Here is a 24,762-nt window from a genome sequence, read left to right on the forward strand (position 1 = left end):
TCCTACCTCCACACCTTACCACCACATCAACAGGGCTCTTGCAAAATCACAGAGGGTTACAGCTGAACGAACTGAAAAGCTCAGACTCTGTTTAAGGAGGAGTTTCTAGGGAAACCCAAAGACAATAGTAGGAAAAAAAACAAGGACACTAGAGGAAATTGAAGACTCAGACACCTACAAACAAACCTACAGAAAACAGTCTAACTCCTAGCCAAGTAAATATAAACCCTCTTAATAAAGGTTTATTTACCTCAGTTCCTTTTACCCAATACATCATGTATTCCTTTCAACAAAATACTCAGGGCATGCTAAAAGGCGAGATAAAAAAACAGTCTGAAGGAAAAAAGCAAACAACAGAGTAAGATTCATATATGGTAAAGATTTTGGAATATTTGACCAGGAATTTTAAATAACTATAATTAGTATTTTCTAATAGAAAAGTGGACAATATTCAAGAACAGATGAGGAATGTAAGCAGAGATTGAAACTCTAAGAAAGAGTCAAATGGAAATGCTGGAAATCAAAAACCCTATAAAAGAAATGACAATGCCTCTGATGAGCTCATCAGAAGACAGGACAGGGACAAGGAAAAAATTAGGAACTTGAAGATACGTCAATAGAAACTTCCCAAATTGAAATGCAAAGAGGAAAAAGAATGAAAAATTACAACAATATCCAAGAATTGTAGGACAATAATGTAACATGTAACATACTCATAAGGGGAACAACAGAAGGAGAAAAGAGAAAGGAGCAAACAAAATATTTGAAGTAAAAATGGCTCATAATTTTCCAAAATGAATGACAGATATCAAACCACAGATCCTGGAAGCTCAGAGAACATCCTTCAGGATAAATATAAAAATATTTTAAAAATCTACACCTCAACAAATCATATTCGAACTGTAGAAAACCAAAGATAGAGAAAAATCTTTAAAGAAGCCAGAGAAAAACACACCTTACCTATAGAAGAACAAGGATAAGAATTACATTGGACTTCTCTTCACAAAGCATGGAAGCAAGAAGAGAGTGGAGTAAAATATTTAAGGTGTTGAAAGAAAAAAGTACCAACCTAGAATTCTGGATCAGGCAAAATTATTCTTCAAAAATGAAGTAGAGGATCACAGACCTAAACGTAAAACACAAAATTATAAAGCTTCCAGAAGATAGGAGAAAATCTATGTGATCTGGAGATTGACAGTGAGTTTTTCAATAACACTAAAAAGCACAATCCATGAAAAAAAAAATTGTCTGACTTCACTAAAATTAAAAACTTCTGCTCTGTGAAATACAGTTAAGAAAATGAAAAGACAAGCCACGGACTGGGAGAAAATATTTACAAAACACATCTGATAAAGGATTTGTATCCAAAATATACAAAGAACTCTTAAAACTCAACAATAAGAAAAAAATAAATTTTAAAAATAGATAAAATATCTCATACATGAATAAAAAATCCAATTTAAAAATAGATAAAACAGACACCTCACCAAAGAAGTTATAACATGACAAATAAGCATATGAAAATATGCTCAACATCATAAATCATTAAAGAATTGCAAATAAAAACAACAATTATATATCACTACATACCTATTAGAATGGCTAAAATCAAAAAAACTGACAATACAAAATGCTGGAGAGGATGCAGAGAAACAGAAATTCCCATTCATTGCTGGTGGGGATGCAAAATGATACAGTCACTTGGAAGACAGTTTGGCAATTTCTTACAAAACAAAACCTAGTCTTACCATCCAGCAATCATGCTCCTAGGTATTCAAACATATGAGTTGAAAACTCATCTACACAAATCTGCATACAAAGCAGCTTTATTCATATTTGCCAAAAACTGGAAGCAGCAAAGATGACGTTCAAAAGGTGACTCGATAACCAAGGTGTGGCATATCCAATATATCCAAACAATATAATATTTTTCAAGGCTAAAAATAAATGAGCTATCAAGCCACAACGAGACAAGGAGGAACCTTAAAGTTACATTGCTTAGTGAAAGAAGCCAGTCTGAAAATGCTACATACTGTGTGATTCCCATATATGACATTCTGGAAAAGGCAAAACAATAATAAGCAAAAAGATCAGTGGCTGCTAAAGGCTGGGAGGAAGTGGAGAGGGGTGAATAGATGGTGCAAAGGGGATTTTGAGGACAGTGAAAGTATTTTATATGATACTATTATGAGCATGTGACATGATGCACTATGGACAAAATTCCACAGAATGTGCAACACAAAGAATGAAGCCTAATAGTAAACCATGGACTTTAATTAATAATAATCTATGAATATTGGCTCATCAATTGTAGCAAATTTACCATATTAATGCAAGATGTTAATAATAGGAGAAACTGTAAGGGGAGGTACAGGGTATATGGGAACTTGTACTTTCTGCTCAATTTTCTGTAAACCTAAAAATGCTCTAAAAAGCAAGGTCTATTAATTTTTTTCATTGAGGTTATGCTAGTTTACAACCCTGTGAAATTTCAGTTGTACGTTATTATTTGTCAGTTATATTACAGGCGCACCACTTCACCCTTTGTGCCCACCCTCCATTCCCCTTTCCCCTGGTAACCACTAATCTGTTTTCTTTGTCCATGTGTTTGTTTATCTTCCACATATGAGCAGAGTCGTACAGAGATTGTCTTTCTCTATCTGGCTTATTTCACTTAACATAATACCCTCAAGGTCCATCCATGTGTTGTTGTGAATGGGACGATTTTATCCTGTTTTTCTGGCTGAGTAGTATTCCATTGTATATATATACCATATCTTCTTTATCCAATCATCAGTCGATGGGCACTTAGGTTGCTTCCACATCTTGGCTATTGTGAATAATGCTGCAGTGAACATAGGGGTGCATGGGTCTCTTTGGATTGTTGATTTCAAGTTCTTTGGATAGATACCCAATAGTGGGATGGCTGGGTCATATAGTATTTCTGTTTTTAATTTTTTGAAAAATCTCCATGCTGTTTTCCATAGTCCATTAATTTTTTTTAAGGTTCATATATAATCAGGTAATTTTACTAAAAATAGACCATTGCTAGGAGAAAAATCTCAATTCCAATGGCTAAAAATTTTGTACGAGATTACCTATAAGGAAAAACAATGATTTTGTAGCAGACATCTCTTCCACAATGCTACAATCTAAATTTCAAAGTGGCTTCCCTTGTGCAGAGCTCCCCTCACTTCCTTCTCCATTGTATTTCCCTTCTGAAAGCTCCACATAGTGATAAAAGAAACGGATATGGAAAGATTCTTTTGAGAAAACAAAATATGAAGTAAGAAAATGCATCTTCTTTAGGAAGCAAACAATCTTTCACTAAAGGGAAATGGTGAAGCTGACACTTGGGCCTACACATCCTTTGGGGAGTCGCCACTCGTAAATCTCCACCTTTCTGCTCATGAGAGAAGCTAGAGCATACGGTGTGTTCATTATAACCCAGGGAGCTAAATGAGGAAGCTATTTGTTAGTAAATCAAACTGAGTATAACTCATTCACTGTTGCTGCTGTAATAAACTACCACAAATTTAGTGACAACACAAATTAATCATCTGACAGATACGGAGATTGGAAGTCCAAAATGAGTCTCACTGAGCTAAAACCAAGAGCTGTGTTCACCTTCTGCAGGCTCTAAAGGAGAATCTGGTTCCCTACCTTATTCAGTTTATAGAGACTGCCCATTTTCTTTGGCTCACAGCCCCATTCTTCTGTCTTCAAAGCCAGCAACATTGACTGGAGTCCTCATGATGCCATCTTTCTCTCTTTTCTGTCTCCCTCTTCCACTTTTAAGGAACCCTGTGATTACATTGGGCCCACCAGAACAATCTAGAATAAACTATATTTTTAAGGTCAGCTGATTAGCAACCTTAATTCTACCTGCACCCTTAATTCTCCTTTGCCATGCAGCCTAATATACGCACAGGTCCTGGGGAATAACACACAGACATATTTAGGAGGCCATTATTCTGCCTACCATGGTATCAAAAGAAAATTAAATGTGTTCTCTCTCTTAGGTGAAGTTGTTTTCTATGAGTCAATGTTAGTTTTCATGCTGAAACATTATGTGTCAACCTAAAATGTAAATCTTTGTCAAAAATTATGAGACACACTCTGGGTAATTATGAAAAACCATAAAGCATTAGTGGGGATTAGAGATTAATGATCATTCAATACATGTCATTAGTGTTAATGTCAAGTATAGCCAAACTTAGAATTAGCTCTCTGAAGTTTCCAGCTAAAAATGCACTCTTTTGTCTCTATGAAAGAAGGAAAAGCCAGGGCAGATGTCGGTCTTAGGCCCCACTGTCATAATTCACTGCGTCCTTTCTGCAGGTCGCAACACATCTTCTTCTGGTAATTGATAAGCCTAAACACAATCCGAACTTTGTGTGCACTGATAGCAGAGACTGTCTCCAAGGAAAGGAATTGGATCGAGTCTTTTATTACACACTTTTTACCTTTTGAAATTTATAACACGTGCATAAATTCTTATTCAAAAAGTATACTAATTTTAAAAAGAATATATCATGCAGCCCAGTCTATTGTGGTGGGTGGTCAAGGTTGAAGGGGCGAGGTTTCTTCATCCCCTTTCTTCCAAGTTCCAGCAGAGAAAGAAGGCAGTGGCCCTTTAGGGGGCCCTCATCTGGAATCCCCAGTGCTTACTGGCAACAGAGAAGCCCACAGGGCTGGAGGCACTAAGGAATTTGGTGTAAGAGAGACAGCAAGATCAAACTTCCTGAATGCTCAAAGGCCTTCCCAAGAAGGGAAAAGAAAGGAGGCCCAGCTACATCCAGGTTTTAATAGACCATGTTTACATACTTTGTAAATTGAGTAATATAAAACTGAATGAAAAAACTGACAGTAAAGGTCAACAATTATAATCAAGAGATAATGCTTAAGAATAATAGCTCATTAACAATAATACAAGTCTAAACCCTGTTTACAAAAATATATTTAAAAAAAAGACAAGATTTGGCTGAGGATGGGAGGGAAGAAAATATGAGTATCAGTGTTCTAAATACCTAGAAAAGAAAAAAGAAAACATAATGCAAGGAATGATGGATAGGAAAAAGAATTAGGACAAAATATTTATACCAGACAAAATGTCAAAGATCACATAATTATAACAAAGTTGTCAATTAGTTAAACTTTCCTATTAGACTACAAAAACATCTGATTGGGTCAAGTAACTAAAGCTATACACCTAAAACTAAGGCAGGCACACACAAGTTAGAAAATGTGCTAATGCATCCCAAAAGAAAACAACGGTGGTGGTATTAACAAAATATATTACAAGGTGAAAAAGGGAAAAGGTCACATCAATTCACAATAAAGACATAATTGACATGAATATGAATCACATGGCTTCAAAATATGTAAAGACTAAAAGTTAAAAATACAGGAAAACTTAAAAAGAAACACAATGGTAATAGACTGGAAGCTATTCACCTGTATCACTTGGTATCCATTAAGCTGAAAGGGACTTAAGCAACTTTTAAGCAAAAAAGGAAGGATATCAGGAGCCACAGCACTGAGAGAAGCCAGGGTCCCTTGCAGACAGGAGAGCTAAGGGAGATAACTTGGATGTGCCCTAGATTATCTACAAATGCAAGACCTGCTAGTGGACGGGAACACTCATGGGCAGCAGCCTGAGGCTCTCTGGTGCACGTGCTCTAGGCAAGTTCAAGACTGCTCACAGGCAGGTCCTAAGCCAAACCCACTCTGCAGGGCTTCTCAGTCACTTTCCTTTAGGATGCAGCAGAACCCAAGTACCAGGGAGGGTCCCTTAGGTCTCCATTGTCCTCTCACCCCATGTCTAGGTTCCCAAGCCTCACAGCCCCCGCTCCAAGTGAACTCTCTATACTTCTCTACCAGGTGCCAGATAAGTGAAAACAAAAAAGATTTAGCCATGCCCAACTGTTATACATTTAAAATTTATATAATAGAGATTCAGACTATTCATTCATTCCCGGAGGTAGCTTGTCAACAAATTTGAAAGACATACAAAATCAACACTTCTTCTGATAACCTGTGTATTCTGAGCTACATAATAAAGCATCTGACCTTAAAACATGGGAGAAGTAGGAAGAAAATGTTTTAAAAGATGCACACATTTTACCATCCTCCCTTCTCTGATCAACTGAATATGGTAACCTTGCCAAGTATTTCCACAAATTAACCCAAAAAATGACACTTGAAGAAGAGATTACTCATCTGAAAGAACTGGGACAAATCATAAGTAAAGAAAAACACGGCCTGCTCATGATAAATCATAAGGTTGACAACTGTTAAGAAAATATTTAAACATTGTCTTCCTTTTATAGTCAAAGTGGGTATTTTATTTCCAAAAAATTTGTCAAAGAAATTATAGAAACTATAAAGCTGAAGGATAAACACTTTAAATAAGAATTCATACTCCAAGGAAGTAAGAATCTTTCAACTTTTATTTCTAGGATACATTCATCTGGAACCTTTTTGTTTCTTTACAATTTTCCCCCTAAGAGAAATGAATACAATAAAAATATAATCCAACTACCAGCAATGTTTGTAACCAGAAAAGAATCTAAAATCTCTGGTGTGATAATATAGGATTTTTTAAAAAATATAAGCTTCATACCAGAAATAAAGCCTGAATATTCTCTTTTTCTTTAAAAATATAATTTTCCTTCTTTGCTCCCTCACGTAAATCTTATAATCAACCATTTAGTTCTAAAGTCTATTTTTCAACTAGTAATATAACACTATAGCACTGTTTTTCCCTACTTCGTATCCTGTTCTGTACTAAGAATTAACTAATAATTGCAGAAGTGTTTAAAAAGATGAGACGCCACTAAGTTGTAGCAAGATTCTTCAAGACATACTGATTTAAAAAGAAAAATTTCATTAGCAAACTGAAACCTAGTTAACATGTTTTTGAAATTCAAAAATGTGTACAAAGCACTTTTGCAAACTGTAAAGCTCTAATGGAAAACATTTTTAAAATCTGTTTTGAATAGAAAGGCTGCTGACTGGGATGGAACATCAGGGACAGAAAATTGAAATCTTGTTCTTTTTTTCTCTAACACCTTAGATATGGGGAGGGAGAAGAGTATAAATTGCAAAGAAGTTGGGGTACGGGTACAAGGATATCTCACAAACACTGACTGGTTTGCAGTGACTGTTTTTGCTAACTGAGAATACAGACCAAGGGGCATAGTAATAGACCAATACTTTTACACCAGACTCAGAAATCAAGCCATCTGTCTCCAACTAGGAGCCAGAAATAACAGAAGTGAGACAGTTTTTCCCCATCTTCTGACCAGCTCCCTTACGCAGAGCTTTATTACTTGAAGTATAGTCCATTTTAAAATCATATTCCAAAGCCCAACATTAATGGTCTGGAATGGTTTCCTTTCTTTAGTTTAGGAAGATAATCAAAAAGCCTAATTATAAACATAGGCACAACATACCTGAACCAGAGTGACACTCTCCTACCTCTAAGTAAGCAGCATTATTCATGACAACTTTTTAGGGTATTTTGTGGAATATAGGAAGTTAAGCAAAGAATTTAAAAAGTTTGGTAACAAAAACAATCCCAGTGAGGGAGTCCTTATTCGCCAGAATGCAAAATAGACATAAGAGAAACTTCTTTCCATGAGCCATCTTAATGAAACAGATAGGCCTATGAAGACAGACCAGCAATGAAGGACTGCGGAAAAGCTCATCTGTACCTAGACACAGGCGATCCAAAGAAAAATCCTCAATTATCGAAAGGATGAGTGAACTGACAAGAGAGAATGGGTCTCGGTAACCACAGAAAAAGGCTTTGCTAACAGAGTTGAGCGAGTCAGGCATGCTGGAAGAGGCTGCAACCAGGGGCTGCAGAGCCTCCCTTCCCAAAGTTGCTGAAGAGTCTTCCTGTGGCTCTCCGGGAGCAGGCCTAGCTTAGCACAGAGAATGGGCTAAATGGCCTTCTAACTTCTCTTTTGGCTCTCTGATGCACTTACTCTTTTCTTTAGTGTCTTCTTTCCCCAAGAGAATATTCAGGCCAATTATGTTTTTGTTTTTCCTGCATTCGTTAAGAATTATATACTAGCAATTTGGAATACCCCTCTCACTGAGTATCTTATGTTAGTATACGATACCTTGAGTAATAAGAATGTAGAACTTAAATGCCATTTACACAAGAGGAAAACAAGCCCAGGTCAAACTTTGATGATTCCACATTAATAAAACTCAGCTATGATATGTAAAAAACTATTTTTGTCAAGGTTTTAACTATTGGACTTTAAACCAATTTCAATATTCTACATAAAGGTCATTTATATTGAAGTAACATGCCTTCATGTTTTCTACATACAACGACAAAAGAAGATTTTTAAAAATATACACATATTTTTAAACCAATTCACTCCCTTTTACAATCATACCTTCAGTCCAACATTTAAAATATAAACCCAACTAGCAATGAAAACAACGTGGATCAAGTGACAGTATCATTTAAGTCAAACAATAAAAGGTCAGCGTTAAAACAGAAAATAAACAGATTCATTGGAAATCTGCTCGTATGCCTGATGTGTTCAGAAATGAACCTCACACAGAACAGATCCTACTGTGATATTAGACAACTAATTCCTTTCTCACTTTCTCATTCCATGATGCCTCACTATTTTTACTGCGGTTTATACAGTAACTAGTTATCCTAACAGCAGAGATTAATATTAAAAACACAGCCTATTCCAGAAGTGGCATATGCTCCCAACAATTGTTTTGTGCAGTCCCTGAATTATAAAATAGTCCAATCTTTTAGGAGCATAAAAGTGAAAGGGCTTAGATCTATTCATGTACATTGTCCATTAAATGTTTCTAAGTTAAGACAGTAAGGTGGAAAAAAGGAATAGAAGGGTACAGTAAATTTTCTTTACACAATTCTATTACATTAGACAGTATTGTCAATGACATGTATTCATTTTAACCAGGTTATGGAAAAAAAAGAATTATTACCAGAATTTGTATCAATTTCTTGGAGAAGCTAATAATAAAACATTAAATATACATATTTATTTGTATATTTATTTGAAGAATCTTTGGTAACACTTGTGTCTCTTCCACATTATAGGACTTTCCAAAATAAATGTCAAAATTAATTTACTAATCAGCATATGAAAGATAAATTATGTTACTATTCTTTTGGTTTTCCTATAAAATGTACTTGAACCTGACTATTAACTTTCACTAATCATGCATTTAAACATAGTATCTGTTTAACTTTTGTACATATAAAATGAGAGACTATTACCAGAAAGAAATTAGACAGTAATGAGAATCAATGACAAAACATAACAATGACAACTGTTCTTAAGTAATTTATTTTTAAATTATAAGATTTACAATGCTTTGATTATGCAAAATAGCATAATAGAAATTAAACCAAATCAATAAACCAAGAGAGAAAGAAAACTTAGTTTTCTTGAATATCAGAACTTAAACCATCATTAAAGTATCTGATGTCCCAATCACGTCTTATGGAGACATAAGTCTAATAATTTCAAACATTTCACTTGTGGGTTTAATTCCTCATTTTCAACTTTTATGAAGTGTAATGTAATTTATTTCAAATCCTATTATACCTAGTGTTTATACTGCAACAGCAGCAAATCTCACATGTGCAATCAAATGTGGAGCTGGGGCACAGCTTTTAGCTTTTAGCCACAGACAGAAATTATACACTGCATTCAGTACAGTAGAGGACATTATATTAACCAGAGCGTAAAGTTTAGTACACTTATTGCAGGGTTGGTATTTCTTCCTGTTTGAACTGAACCGGCTGAGCTTCTGAGGTGACATATTACTGCTGTGGATAGTAAGACTGCTGTGGGGGCTGAGGGAAGGGGTATGAAGGCTGCTGGGGTCCCGGGTATGGAGCCTGTCCAGGGCTCTGGTGATACACTGGCGGATATGGCATATTATACTGGCCGTATGCATAAGGATTATAGCCCATGGGCATGGGCATTTGGCAATACCTGATGGGAAGAAGAAAACAAAAAAACTGGATCAGTAAATCAAATACTAGAAAATGAAACACATAATAAATTCTAAAACCAAGTTTTTCAAGAAAGCCATTATTCTCTATTTCTCAGTCTATTAGAGAATGGTCGAGAGAAAAAAACAGCTGTTTCAAAGTACCTGTTGAAGAAAAGTGTTCCCATCCTCTTATTAATAGAAATGAAAGAATACCAAGTGCTTAATACTATCCAGAAAATAATACTGTTGAAGGAAATAGGACTAAATATTTGACTATTAACAAGAAATAAAAATGGAGACCCTTCATTTTATGTGGCAATCTAAGTACATTCCTATTTCACAAGATTCAGTGTTCACTATAATGCACATAAATTTACTGTTTACAAAGTTTTAATATTTGGAAGACAGAATGTACTTACTAAATAAAGTTGGGAGCACATCTTAAAAGGCAGCCAAATGTCTAGATTTTTAATACTAAAAAATTATCACAAAGAAAGCTGCTCTTTAAGAAAATACATGCCATAATTAGATAGATTTCTGTTTAACAGTTTATCAGAATGCCAAGATTTCGAAGTACAGGTATGTAAACAAGGCCTTAGCAGTCTTGCTATGCTAAGATCAGAAAAGGCACCTATCCATTTATCACCTAAATAAAGACAACCAAGGAAATACATTCTGAATTCCTGAAGAGGTACATTTAACACAATCCCAATATGCAAAAACATAAATTAAATAAGCCTGGGAAGTGGCTATTCAACTACTCAAATAAGTGACTATAACTATTTTTATTTCTGTGTAAGCTGACAATGTAGCTTATTCATTCATGATACCTCCATTCAGAGAAAGGGGTAACCCTGTTTTTAACAGGTTAACTAGAGCTAGAAACATTAGCCAATTTATTGGGATAGACGAAGTTTCAGCCTTACCCGGGATATCCTGGATAGGTAGGATATGGGGGTCCCTGGGCCTGTGGAGGAGGAGCTGAACCAGGAGTTTGTGACGGAGCTGGTGCCGTGGTCCCAGTCGCCACTGGAGCTGGAGCAGTAGCAGAAGGAGCTCGATTTGCTGGAAGCACAGGAGGTGGAGGTCGGGCTGGGGGCTGGGGCTTAGTAGGCTATAAGAAAAAGTCAGCATTGACTACAAAATGTTTCATGTTTCTGTCAAATTGCTATCAATTAAAATAAATGAGGTCATATGAAGAACTCTAGAATCCACCCAAATATATTTCTAATTCCCATTCTCAAATGTTGGCTTATTACTCTAGAAATGTATCATAGTTGAGGAATAATTCTCCAATTTGTGGATACTCCATAGCCACTGCTCTTTGCCTGATGCCTAATATTTAACCATTTATTGCTCATTACTGGTCCTATCAATGGTTAGACATTTGAGGTGGGAGCAAAGAGCAGATCAGACACAGCTTACTACTGTAATCTCCTCCTGGCCTCAACATTTTTTATATGAAAATTTTAAAACACCAGAAAATTTAAAAGAATAACCACCACATATTTGTCAATTAAATTCAGTAACTATTAACATTTGGCCATATTTGCTTTATGTATAGCTATATCCATATATTTATCTATATATTGGCAGAACCATAAAGTAAATTGCAAACTTCATGACACCAGCCCTAAACACTTCAGTATACAAGTCCTAATATTCTCCTGCATAATCACAATACCATTTCACCTTAAGAAAATTAAATTATTCCCTAATATCATCGAGTATCCACTCCACATTCAAGTTTCTCTATTCAGCACAAAAAAACTCTTATAGGTGTTTTCATAAATCAAGATCCAATTGAGGTTCATGTAGTGCATTTGATTATTATGAATCTGTCCTCTCTTTTAATCCAGAATATGCCCCCTCACCTACTTTTTTCTTCCTATGACATTCACTTTAGAAAAGGCCAAGCCAGATGTCTCACAGAATGTCCCAGTTCTGGATTTGTCCAATTGTTTCCTAACAGCACAATTTAACTTCTTGTTTTATCACTGTATTTACTACAAACTGAGAGCTGGTTCTAAAGAGTTGATTAGATTCAAGTTAAACATTTCTTGGCAATAATTCACGAGTGATGCTGTATTCTTTATACTGCAAAACATCAGAAGGTTGGTCAGCTGGTGAAGTGGTGACCACCAGATCTCTACTATGTAAAGTCTGTTTTATCCTTTACAGCGAGCAAGCTGCCACTAACATAACGCTTCGATTTTAACAACGTGCTTGCTTACTGACCGGCATGGTTCTCGGCGCTGGAGTTGGAGGAGTTGGCGCATGCCCCGCTGCTGGAGAGGACTGATATGCAGGGGTAGGAATTGAAGGAGCACTAGGTTCTCTGGCAATGCTTTGTTGCAAATCCCTTATTAAAGACAAAAGTGTTAGAAATTAATACAAAAAAAAAAAAACCAACACATATAAAGTACCAGGTCTTTTTCTTTTCTTCATATATGAAACAGAAAACAGACTTAAAACAAGGATGGTATTTTAAAATATACTACATTTCTGTTCTTGACTAGAACTAACTTAAATCTTCTTTCTTCCTATTTAATAAAAGGAAGTCAGTTCTTATTTTCTTTCTGAAGACTAAGAAACAAGAAAAATTTCTTTGGAGATCACAGTTACAGCTAGAACAAGGAACATGTCATATTGGGCAAGTGGTCCTAAAGACTGCCCACTCTCCAATCAGACGTCATCCCCTAGATGAGAAACTCCTAACACAGTAACAACCAATCTACAAGTTACCAGAAAATTAGAACTGTTCACAGTCACCTAGCTGATATTTTAATCACTGTTATCATATCACTGTTTACAGAAAACAAAACAAGTGAGAAAGCTAACCAATTCAACTATGTAAATTTCTTGATGAAAACTTTCTGAAGATATTCAAAGAAATCTGGCACTGAGATGTTGTATGTTAAAAGATACCTCATAATCTACTACTAAGGTAAATTCAGGAAAGACAGATTGTTGAAAGGATCATTAAAATACAGTATTAAAAATTAGAAAAATATTTTAAAGTCACCTCTAACTGTAACTGGAATCCACTCCAAAATCTCACTCAACAAAACCCTAAGATAAAATGCACTCCATGAACACATGGTATCGATCAGCTTCTCACTGCACTGATTCACATACACAGAGAAGTAAATATGACACATCCCCAAGTGGCTGCACCTGTTGTCCTGATGTAACAATCAACAGCAACTCCCAGAGTCCTCCAGACCACACTTTCACTCTCAAAAAGAGTCCCAACTGGAAGATGAATTAGTCACTCCCTATATAAAGAAAACTAATATACATTCATCAAGAAGCCAAAACAACTTCTTAATGTTTGTAATAAATGCTTACAACATAATAGAAGTTTTTAATCGATGTTAAATTTTGAAAAGGTTAGGTTTTGAAATATCTCCATATGTGTATATATCTCATATACAGTAAATATATTTCTATATTTTATATATTTTATTACAATTGTTTAAATAATTATAGTAATTATTTAGATATCTGAGTATATTTAATCATAAATGTATCTAATATATATAATTATAATTATAATACATTATAAAGCCTTAACATAATACTTTTTTCTTTTCCTTTGATAAACTCCAGAGATGGTTGGAGTAAAAAGCACATTTATAGGACAAATAAAAATTTCTTAGTCACTTAGTAATTATATAAATCAAAGCTATTAAATCATAAGACTAATAACATAAAAAAGCAAAACTATATGAAATAAAATACCAATATTCCAACGCCCATGATTACTGACATTAGTTTTATTTTTTATTTCATTTTTTAAAATTTCTATTTAATTATTTTATTGAGGTCATATTGGCTTATAACATTGTGTAACCTCAGGTGTAATTATTGTCTAGCAGTTTCTGTATAGACGGTGTTCACCACCAATAGTCTAGTTTTTATCCATACTGACATTAGTTTTAAATCATTAGTGAAAAGAAGGCAAAGCTCAGAGTTACTCTTTTTGCCTACTTTATATAAAGAGGACATCTTTGTCATCACGGAAATGAAAATTAAAATCACAATGACATAACACTACACACTCACCAGCATAGCTAATGGCAAAAATATAGAGTAACCAGAACTCATACATTGCTAGTAGGAATACAAATTAGTACCACCACTTTGGAAAACTGTTTGGCAACATCAACTACAGCTAAACATACACATACCCCATGACCGAGCAATTCCACTCTTAGATGTATACCCAACAGCGCTACATATATATACGCTCACCGAAAGCATGATCCAGGGGGCCAGCCCAGTGGCGCAGTGATTGGGTTCACACACTCCACTTTGTTTTTTTTTTTTTTTTTTGGAGGAAGATTAGCCCTCAGCTAACTACTGCCAGTCCTCCTCTTTTTGCTGAGGAAGCCTGGCTCTGAGCTAACATCCGTGCCCATTTTCCTCTAGTTTATACGTGGGACGCCTACCACGGCATGGCTGCCAAGCAGTGCCATGTCCGCACCCGGGATCCGAACCAGCGAACCCCGGGCCGCCGAGAAGCGGAACGTGCGAACTTAACCGCTGCGCCACCGGGCCGGCCCCCACACACTCCACTTTGGCGGCCCAGGGTTCGTGGGTTCAGATCCCAGGTGCAGACCTACACACTGCTCATCAAGCCATGCTGTGGCGGCATCCCATATACAAAGTAGAGGAGGACTGGCATAGATGTTGGCTCAAGGATCATCTTCCTCAAGCAAAAATACGAAGATTGGCAACACATATTAGGTCAGGGCCAATCTGCCTCACGAAAAAAAAAAAAGGAAAAAAGGCATATCTAGAAGTAGCCACATGTAGCTTTAAACACCTAAAATGTGGCTCTAGTGTGAACTGAGATGTGCTGTAAGCAGAAATTACATATCAGATTTCTAAGACAGTGTGGAAAAAAAGTAAAATACCTCATTCACAATTTTTACATTGTCTCTATGTTGAAGTTAAAATATTTTGAATATACTAGGCTAAACAAAATATTTTATTGAAATTAATTTCATCTGTTTCTTTTAACTTTTCTGTGTGTGTGCGCCGAGGAAGATTCAACCCGAGCCAACATCTGTTGCCAATCTTCCTCTATTTTGTATGTGAGCCGCCAGCACAGCATGCCACTGACAGACAAGTCACTCAGGTCCACACCTGGGAACTGAACCCAGGCTGCCAAAGCAGAAGGTGCCAAACTCAACCTCTAGGCCACCAGGGCTGGCCCTCTTTTAACTTTTTTTTTTTTTTGAGGAAGATTAGCCCTGAGCTAACATCTGCTGCCAATCCTCCTCTTTTTGCTGAGGAAGCTTGGCCCTGAGCTAACATCTGTGCCCATCTTCCTCTATTTTACATGTGGGACGTCTGCCACAGCATGGCTTAATAAGCATGCAAACTTAACTACTTAAGCATGCAACTACTTAAACATTAACTACTTAATAAGCATGCAAACTTAACTACCACACCACCAGGCCAGCCCTCTTTCAACTTTTTTAATGTGGCTACAAGAAATGTTAAATTTTAAATTGTATATGTGACTGCATAGTATTTTCACCATACAGATGTAGCTTTATTTCTTTCCCCAGCCCTGAACATTTGATTTGTTTCTATTCTTTTACTGCTACCAGCAACAGTGGACAGATGTGTTTGAGAATATTCAAGCCCATCCTATTTATAATATAGCAGCCAAAACTAGAAACTACTCACATACTCAACAACAGTAGAATAACATGTAGTGTATTCACACAATGAAATACATACAGAAATGAAAATAAAAGATCTACAACTATACGGATGAATCTCACAAACGAAATGTTGATTGAAAGTCAGTCGCAAAAGAATACAACCGATTCTACTTATATACAGTGCAAAACCAGGAGAAAGCAGTCTGCACTCTCACAGTCAGGATAGTGGGTGCCCTGAGGGGAGTGAGTGATGACTTGGCAGATGCAGGAGCGGTGCTTCTGGGGTGTTGAGAATGTTCTGTGCATTGATCTAAGTGCTCACCGCTTCGGTGTATTCAGTTTGTGAAAATTCAACAAGATGTACACTTATGTTTACTTGTGCTTTTATTTTAGAGTCAATAAAAATGTTTTAAAGAATTTAGGCCCTGAGCATTAACAGTGATTCTGACAAAATAAACCCTCAGAATTTTAAAGGCTAACTTTATGACTATTTGGCCTACTTTTCCATCACTCATTCACCTTTTAATCACTGAGCTGAAACCACTTGACAAGGTGATGACTGACTCAGAACTGATTTTGTTTATAGTATAAATACAGAAATACACACGCAAGTAGTAACAAACCTAATTTTCAAACTAGAGATTTGAAATATGAAGTATTTTAAGATGAGAGTATCCAAAAATTTCTTCCTAAGCTATGAATCTCTATTATGCTATAAAATTCTAAAAACAGTTATGTTAGCCCTTTGTACACTAAAGATTTAAATGGAGAAACAGTCCATTTAAAGAGAAACTAGAAAGTCAGTTATCACGGACAGCAAAATGATTTCAACCAACCGCTGGCAAAACTTTTTGTGTAAAGAGTCACACAGTAAATATATTAGGCTTTGTAAGATATAGGGTCTCTGTCACAACTACTTAATGCTGCTGGTGTTAGTGCAAAAGCAGCCACAGACAAAACGTCCATGAAGAGTGTGGCTGTGCTCCAATGAAACTTTACTTTCAAAAATAAGCAGCAGGCTGGACTTAGTCTGGGTGCTGTAGTTTGCCAACCTCCAAGTTAAACTTAAGAGTCTTTTTCAGCTCTCTTGGTCCTGAGCTACAGAATTTAGGGGTTCTGTACAGATGTCTCAGTGGCTGCTGGTTGAAAGAAGGAAAGGAAAGAGGGACAAAAGGTCCTGCTCTAACACCTAACCCGGCCTAGATCTGAGCCAGACACATTTTTATCTGTTTTACAAACTGGGTTTCTCTGTAAGACTGAGTTTGAAAAAAGGATTCTGCAGCTCAAAAGAAAAAAGCAGGAGGCAGGGGGAATGAACACAATACAAAACATAAAAATCAGAGTACTTGGTTGTGACTATAAAAACATATGAAGTCCCATCAATCATTTAGATTAATTTAATTTTCTGAAAAGTAACATACTCACTTGATTCAAAAACTAAAGAGTGAGACCCCTATCTGCAAGCTCCCACTCCACCCTTCAATTCCCAGACAGACTCCCACTCTTCTTGATGTCTTATGAACCTGTCCAGAGCTTCTTCAGGCATAAATAAGCCAATTCAAATGCATACTTTTATTTTCTTGCTTTTTACACAAAAAAGCATACTTTACACTGTTCTGTACCTTATTTTTTTTTTACCATGACTATTTATCTTATAGATCTTTAAATATCAGTAAATAGAAAACATCCGCTCTTTTAAAAAAATAGCTGCACAGTATTTCACTGTACAGATATAGCTTTATTTATTTCACCAGCCCTGGATATTTAATTTATTTCTATTCTTTTACTGCTACAAGCAACTTAGAAATGAATTAGCTCATAAATATGTCATTTCTAACATATGCTAATATATTCTCAGAATAAATTCTCAAAAACAGAATCGCTTGATAAAAGGATGTATGCATTTGTATAATGCAAACCTCTGCAGTTCAATTGTCCCACAGAAGGACCGTACCAGTGTACATTCTCACAGCAATGTGTGGGAACTGTTACCCCCATGGGCCAACAAAGCATGTTATCAACTTTCAGATTTTCCCCAATCTAAAAAACGCTATTTCAGAGTAATTTTAATTTGTAAGTATTTTATATTGAATGAGGATAGGCATTTTTTCACATGCTCAAGAAGCACTTATACTTCCTCCTCTGGAAATTTCTGTTCACATACTTCGCCAATTTTTCCGTTGAGTTTTTTTCCTCCTTTTTAATATCTAGGAGTTCTTTATAAATTAGGTAAATTTGCCTTTTGCCTGTGAATAAATGTCAAATATTTTTCCCCAGGTTATTACATTTTGACTCTGCTTATCATGTTACGATGAACTTATCCTTTTTTTAATGGCTTCTGGATTTTAAGTCAGAATTAGAAAACCTCTTCCATTTCAGTTTTATTAACAAATTCTCTCATATTCTCTTTTAGACTTTACATTTCATTTTACACATCTCAAGTTTAATCCATTTGGAATTTTTCTGGTATAAAAACAACTTTTGTTCTCTAAAGGGCTAGGCAGTTGTCTCTAACTTCCTCTGACTAGTGTAGGATCTTTTTCACACTGAATCCACATACGTATTTGGATCTCCTTCTATTTTCTATTCTGTCTTTGGTCTGTCTAACCATGTACCAGTACCACTGTGTTTTGACAACATTATATATTTTAATATGTGGTAGAATTAGTTTCCCCTTACTCTCCTTTTTATTCAGTTTTCCTGGCTAATCTGTGTTTCTACTTGAGTTTTAGTATCAATTTGACTAGTTTTAAATGAAAATCTGTTAATTTTTTTAAAGTCAAAATTACAGCGAATGCATAAGTTCATTTAGAATTGACATCTTCATGAAGTTGAGTCATTCTATCCAAGAACATCATGTCTTTCAACTTCCTCAAGTCCTTTTTCGTGTCCCTGAATAATGTTTCAAAGTTTTCTTCATACAGGTCTCATATTTAGCAAACTTATTCCTATGTATTTTATCTTTTTTGCTGCTATTCTAAGTAGGCTCTTTTCCTCCATTACATCTTCTATATGTTTACTTATATGAAAGCCATTGATTTCACCAATTTTTATGATCAACTACCTTCAGTAATATTTTTTCTTCTATTTGCAGAGTTTTTGGATTGTTCTCTTGGGTTTTCAAGTGGTACAATCCTAAAGTCTATAAGGAGTGATAATTTTACCTCCTCCTTTCCAATTTTTACATTTCTAATTTCCTTTTCTTGTCTAATTGTGCTGGCTGGTACTGCCAGTATATTAAATGACAGTGTTAACAGTGGGAATTTGTTGCCTGTCCCTGCCTTTAGGGGGAATGTTTATAGTGTTTCTCCATTAGCCACCATGCTGAGTTTTGTGGAGATATAGACATAGAGACATATACACATATACATACGCATACACAACACATACACACATATTTTCATATTAAGGAAGAACCCATCTACTCCTATTTTATTGAATACCAGAATAGTTATTTTCTCAAATACTTTTTACTCATCTATGAAGACAATCTTTTTCTCCTTCGATGTAAAAATACTGAACGAATCATTGCATTACTGGAATAAAAACTCCTTCTCGCTTGGTCATGGTTCTTTTTTAACACACCGGTGAATATTAATGGCCAGGATTTTATTTAGGACTTTCGCATCCATATCCAAAAGTGAAATTGCTCTGAAGATTGTGTTTCGTTTCAATCTTTGTCAAATGTTCTTATCAATAAGACTAATTTGGAGGTTTGTTTTTTTTATTTTAACCTCTAGAATCATTTAAAAAGCATTCAAATTATTTGCTTTTTAAAGGTTTAGTAGAAAAACTCCACAAAAACCACTGGTCCTTCTCTTTCCCAGGGGTGGAGAGAGATTAGCTCTTTGATAATTTCTCCTACTTCTTCTGTGGAAAACCATTTAAACATGGACAGACAGGTGAATAATGGTTAGGTTGGCTGAAGGGTTCAAGAAAGGCTCACGAGTACAATAGTTTCTGAGTTCCTTATGTTCATTATTAATGAACATAAGGGTTTGTATATACCTAAGAACAGTTTGACTGGATATAAAATGTTTGGCTCATGTTTGCTTTCCTTGAGTTCCAAAAGCAATCACTCCACTCTCTTCTAGCATGCAGTGCTGCCAACCTAATTTTTTTTTACCTTTTTATAAACTGACTTGATCTTTTTGTGTGACTGCCTAAAGGATTCCGCCATTACCTTTTAAGGGTAATAATCTATATGCCTTGGTGTTGACAGGTCTCATTCATTTTTCCTGACCATAACATAAACCCTTTCAACAAACTTTCACTTATTTTAGGAAAATGTTCTTGAGTAATATCAATAAATATTTGTTCTGTTCACTGTTTTGGTTTTTCTTCTTTGAGGGGAATCCAATTTTGCATATATTGGGTCTTCTTTGTCCATCTTTTCTCTAATTCTTTTTAATTCTTTCATTACTTTGGTTTCATTTTCTCAGATTTCTTCTTTTCTGTTCTGTGTTCTTGTGTTTTATTCACTGTCTATTCTCCTTTTCACTCCTTCTCATTTCATCCTATATCTGTGATGGTTTTGTTCTATTTGTTTCCTGAATTCTGACACCACACATTTTATCAGTTTGTTTTCTCACAATCCCCATTGAGTTCTGGCATTTTTGCTCCTCAGAGTTTTTGGTGTTCTTTACAGTGATTGCTTCCTAGCCCTTTTTTTTTTTTCAATTCATGGTGAAACAGTCATTCAGAATTTTCATCTGTTCTGTGACAGTATTATTCTGATGAATGTTCTTCATCTATTAAGTTCTGTCAAATTTTGTTCATTTTTTCACCTTAATAAATACAGTACCTTCGTATTGATGCTATGTCAACTCTCTATTCCATGATTACTCTCATTCCATGCAGAGTAATCATGGAATGAGTCTTACATTACTGGCCCAGCTTTCTCGGTAGGCTCCTTCAGAAAGAGATTTTGTTGATATTTTCTGAGCTATTCACCCTGACTTCTCCAGGGTCTGTACCTCTAGTTTTATATAAGGAAACTATTTGCCACTTCAAGGTAAACTGCTTATGTTTACTGGTATTTCCTGAGCCCCGCCACCCTGAGCTGTTTCTTTATCACTTCTGTGACACCACTGTACTTCCTACATCTAAAGTTTCTGCTCCTTCTCATCCTTTTGTTCTCAGATTATGCAGCTTGCTTGTTACTTTGTAAAATACCCAGGAGGAAAGAAAGGAAATTGCTATCTCATACTGTCAAGCTCACCCCAAGAGTCTCCATATAGGATTTTTTAAAAGAAAAATACTTTATAATTTGATACACAGAACAAACTTACTTTAAGAGTTCATCTCTTTCTGTCTTCCGTGCAAACACTATATCACTGCATTTGTTCTGGAACCTAACCAGGATCTCAGTCAGTTCATTGTAAAACTACAAGCAAAGAACAAATCCAAGTAATAAATCAGAATAATTCCTTAATCTAAGGAGGAACACAATCTAAAGCTCATTTGACAATAACGGTGAAAGCTTAAGCACTAAAATCCTCTGCATAAGACAGAGTCATACCACTTAAGTCCAACAACTTAATATTAAAGATGACCTAAGATTCCTAAGGAAAATAAAAATAATAAAATCATTTTTAGAGAACACCAAAAATTAAATGACAACAAATTACAAGTTTCATGGTCTCAGTGAACATGTTTCCAATTCCTACAGAAAAGTGAACTACTTAATAAAGACACTAAACATTTAAGTGGAAGGATTCCATTTGCACATTCACTTTAGAAATGCAGGCGTCATTTCAGAAATAGAAGTATTTCTAAAGGCTCTCTGGAGAGTTTCTCAGCTGATCTATTTCAACAGAGCATTTTAAACCAAATTAAAAGAGTATTTTACTATACTCTCTATTTGGAAGGCTTTGCAGTATTTCTACCCTCTCTTCAGAGGGTTCTACATTATATCTAAGGTACTTACATCAAGATAACTTTATTCAATGATCATCAGGGAGCTAAAGTACCAAAATGAACTGTGTATCTGAAAAATTTAAAAGTCATTTGCTCCCTCAAAAGCAAGGTAATTGGTAAAACAAATATAAGCATTTCCCTAAAGTATTTAAAGGAAAGGCAGGAAAATTCTTAAGCCGTTTTTAGTAAGTACTCTGAGACTCAGGCAGATCACAAGTCTATCATTATCCAAACCATCAGCACAGAATACAAAAGCCACACCCGCCCCCTCCCCACCGCAGATCAGCTTTGACTACATCTGTTCCCTCAGAATCCACTGACTGGTCAACTTTCTATCCCCCAAAAAAGTGTCATTGGCTTCTGACATCTCTGTGCTAATTTCTGCTTCCTGGAATGCCTACACCCTTCTTCTGCCTGGTGAAATATACAATTCATTCTTCAAAGTTCCCATGAAATATTGCCACCTTCATTAAGCTTTCTCCCACTTACAACCAACCTCTCAGAGGCAAAAGTCATCAAAGCTGACAAATTCAAGACAAAGAATAATCTGGTCCCACTAGAAACACTAATTAACTTCCCAAACTCTATTTTCACTCTATACTGGTTACTGCTGTTATTTTGTTCTTCGTACCTTCGTGCCCTCCTTCAAGTTAGCTACAAGTTCAACAAAGTTGTCATACGCAGTAGCTAAATTCTTCAAAACTTCTTCTCTTAAGTTAGCTTCATTGTTAGATTGTTTCATTTTCGAAAATTCCTGGTGTGAGACCTTGTTAAAAGAAAGATGTATGTATTTACATTATTTATCAAATTAATATCACTCATATTTTTATTGATACTTTTCCAACTATGAAAATCATAGATGACTACATGCAGAAATTACTAGAAATTTACCTAATATTTCTTTTGTGGTAGCACAGAACTTTAAATCTTTCCTTAAATAAAAATACCAAAAATTCAGTGGGTGTCAAAACATAACCAATAATTACAGATTTCTATTAATATGTAACACTTGCAAAAAAAATCCTAAAAGGACATAAATTTAGTCCAAGCTTATCCTTTATGTAATTTTTTTAACATAAACTTATTAAATATACACTTTAATAGATCATAGTATATATTTAATATATATTAATATATATTAACTTTACCTGAATATTTTTAAGAAGTTCTTCCTGTTTCTTTAGAGATTCTTGGACTTTAGTCGTAAGACCTCCATAGATTCGATCCAGTTCAGTAACAGAAAGAGCTTCTTCATTTATCACACCATCTTGAGCCAGAGCAGTCAAAAATTTGCTTGTCATGTCAAAATTCACAGATTTCAGGTCATTCTCCAACCCCTCTCTTTCCTTCTTTACTTCATCAAGATTTGTCAATAAGGATTTTAAGACATTTACAACCTAAACATTTAAAAAGAAAACCCTTAGTTTAATTGCCCCAAAAGCCAGAAGCCAGTTTCAAGAAGGGAATTATATACAAAGGTTTATCCAGGGTCACAGAGAGATGATTTCTCAGAGGGCCAAGGATAAAGTGTCCATCACATTTATTTAGACACAGATGCTATACCTTCAGTGGACTCCAGTTATAAGAGCAGCAGCAATAATGATTAACAGCAGCAAGAGCTATGACTCACTGACCATTAACTATGTGCCAGGCACCATCCTAAATAGTTTACAAACACAACAATGTATTTCTTACAATACCCATAGGGGTACCCACAGGTGCTTATTACCTCTATTCCACAGATGGAGAAATTGAGTCTCAAAAGAACTAAGTAACATGCCCAAGGTTACACAGTTACTAAAGGGGCAGAGGTGAAATTTGAGATCTAACTCTGCCTACCTCCAAAATTAATCTTTAATCACTCTACACTATACTGCGTCCCTCTCGCAACTTTGAAATAGGGGAAGTATGAAGTATGTCTTTCCTACGTAAGTAAATACTCCATTTTGCCAACATAGAGAGACTGAAAGATAGAAATAGAGAGACAGATATGAAGACAGAGAGACATATAGAAAGAGCACCCGAGAGCGAGAGACAGAGAGAGCGCGCAAGCGAGCTATAAACCACGTTTATTTCACATACTGGGAGAGAAATAGGGAGAGAGGGTTCTTGTACATCTTTTCACATCATGAGTTTTATCTCTCTTATTCAGTCCAGGCAGTCTCTGACTAACATCCACGCGACTCATAAACACCCCTTTACAGGAAGAGTGTTAGAATGTTCAAGTGCCCTCTAAGGCCACTTATAAGCTGCCCCCTTTCACTCACATCTCTTCACACTTTTGCTAAGGCCATAAGGGAGAACACCAACCCCAAGCCTCCCATTCTGCTTGCCCCAATTTTGCTCACAGAAAGAAAGCTGGGGGAAGACAAAGCAAGAAGAGACATCCATGAACCCCCTCTACATCCCTGTCTCATTTCCAACTCCAACAGATCTCCTCACCTACTGCCTGTTTCTAGGAATTTCTGTCCTACTCTTCATTCCACAGTCCTAGTGAGCTCCCTGACAAGAGTGTCCAGAGTAACCTTCATCTGTGAGGACCACAGACCTGAGCAAAAGTCTAAACTTTCTTCTGAATTTTATCGCCTATATCTCCTAAGTGACCTAACTTAAATTCAGTCTTTAAACTTTTAGAGCAGTGGAAAGAAATAACGACTCCTAGAGGTCCAAGAAGCATCAAACCACAGACACTCTAAAAGGAAGGAAGAGGGGAAAGAATCATACTGGATGCCCACAGCAAAATCTGCTTTAGGGATCAGGTAGACAATGTGGATAAAAAAATCTTGCTTCCAAATGACTTCCTGGATATATTCTTTTCCATTTGGAAAAAAAGGTGCAAAAGCATATATATAGTATGTTGCATTTTGAGTAAAAGAGAAGGGAAATCAGAATATAAAGATAAAGACACATATCTTATGTACATATGTGTGCATATGTCTTTTTTGCAAAAATAAAAGCACTAAGGAAAAACCAGAAACTAATGAATATGGTTACTTACAGAGAGTGGATGAGAACAAGGAGAAATGAATAGGGATAAGACTTCTCTCCATGCACATTTTGAATCATGAACATTTTTTACACATTCAAAACACAAAATTCAATCAAAACTCAAATAAAGAAACAAATGAATCTAGTTGTCCATCAAAGTGAA

At 35.7% G+C, this 24,762-nt stretch overlaps 1 protein-coding gene across 2 annotated transcripts in view; it reads right to left on the minus strand.

The window, feature by feature from the left end:
• Positions 1-6,434: 6,434 nt before the first annotated feature.
• Positions 6,435-24,762, minus strand: part of PDCD6IP (programmed cell death 6 interacting protein) — a 69,682-nt gene continuing 51,354 nt past the window's right edge. For both annotated transcript variants that reach the window (XM_046652887.1, XM_046652896.1), the window contains exons 13-18: positions 22,760-23,008; positions 22,243-22,377; positions 20,984-21,078; positions 12,250-12,373; positions 10,938-11,125; positions 6,435-10,010 (exon numbers count right to left, since the gene is read on the minus strand). In XM_046652887.1, the coding sequence (XP_046508843.1) occupies positions 9,836-10,010; positions 10,938-11,125; positions 12,250-12,373; positions 20,984-21,078; positions 22,243-22,377; positions 22,760-23,008 (966 nt within the window). In that variant the 3' untranslated portion in view covers positions 6,435-9,835. The remainder of the gene's footprint in view (positions 10,011-10,937; positions 11,126-12,249; positions 12,374-20,983; positions 21,079-22,242; positions 22,378-22,759; positions 23,009-24,762) is intronic.

This window comes from Equus quagga, chromosome 1 (assembly GCF_021613505.1).
Source record: "Equus quagga isolate Etosha38 chromosome 1, UCLA_HA_Equagga_1.0, whole genome shotgun sequence".
Lineage (NCBI taxonomy): Eukaryota > Metazoa > Chordata > Mammalia > Perissodactyla > Equidae > Equus > Equus quagga.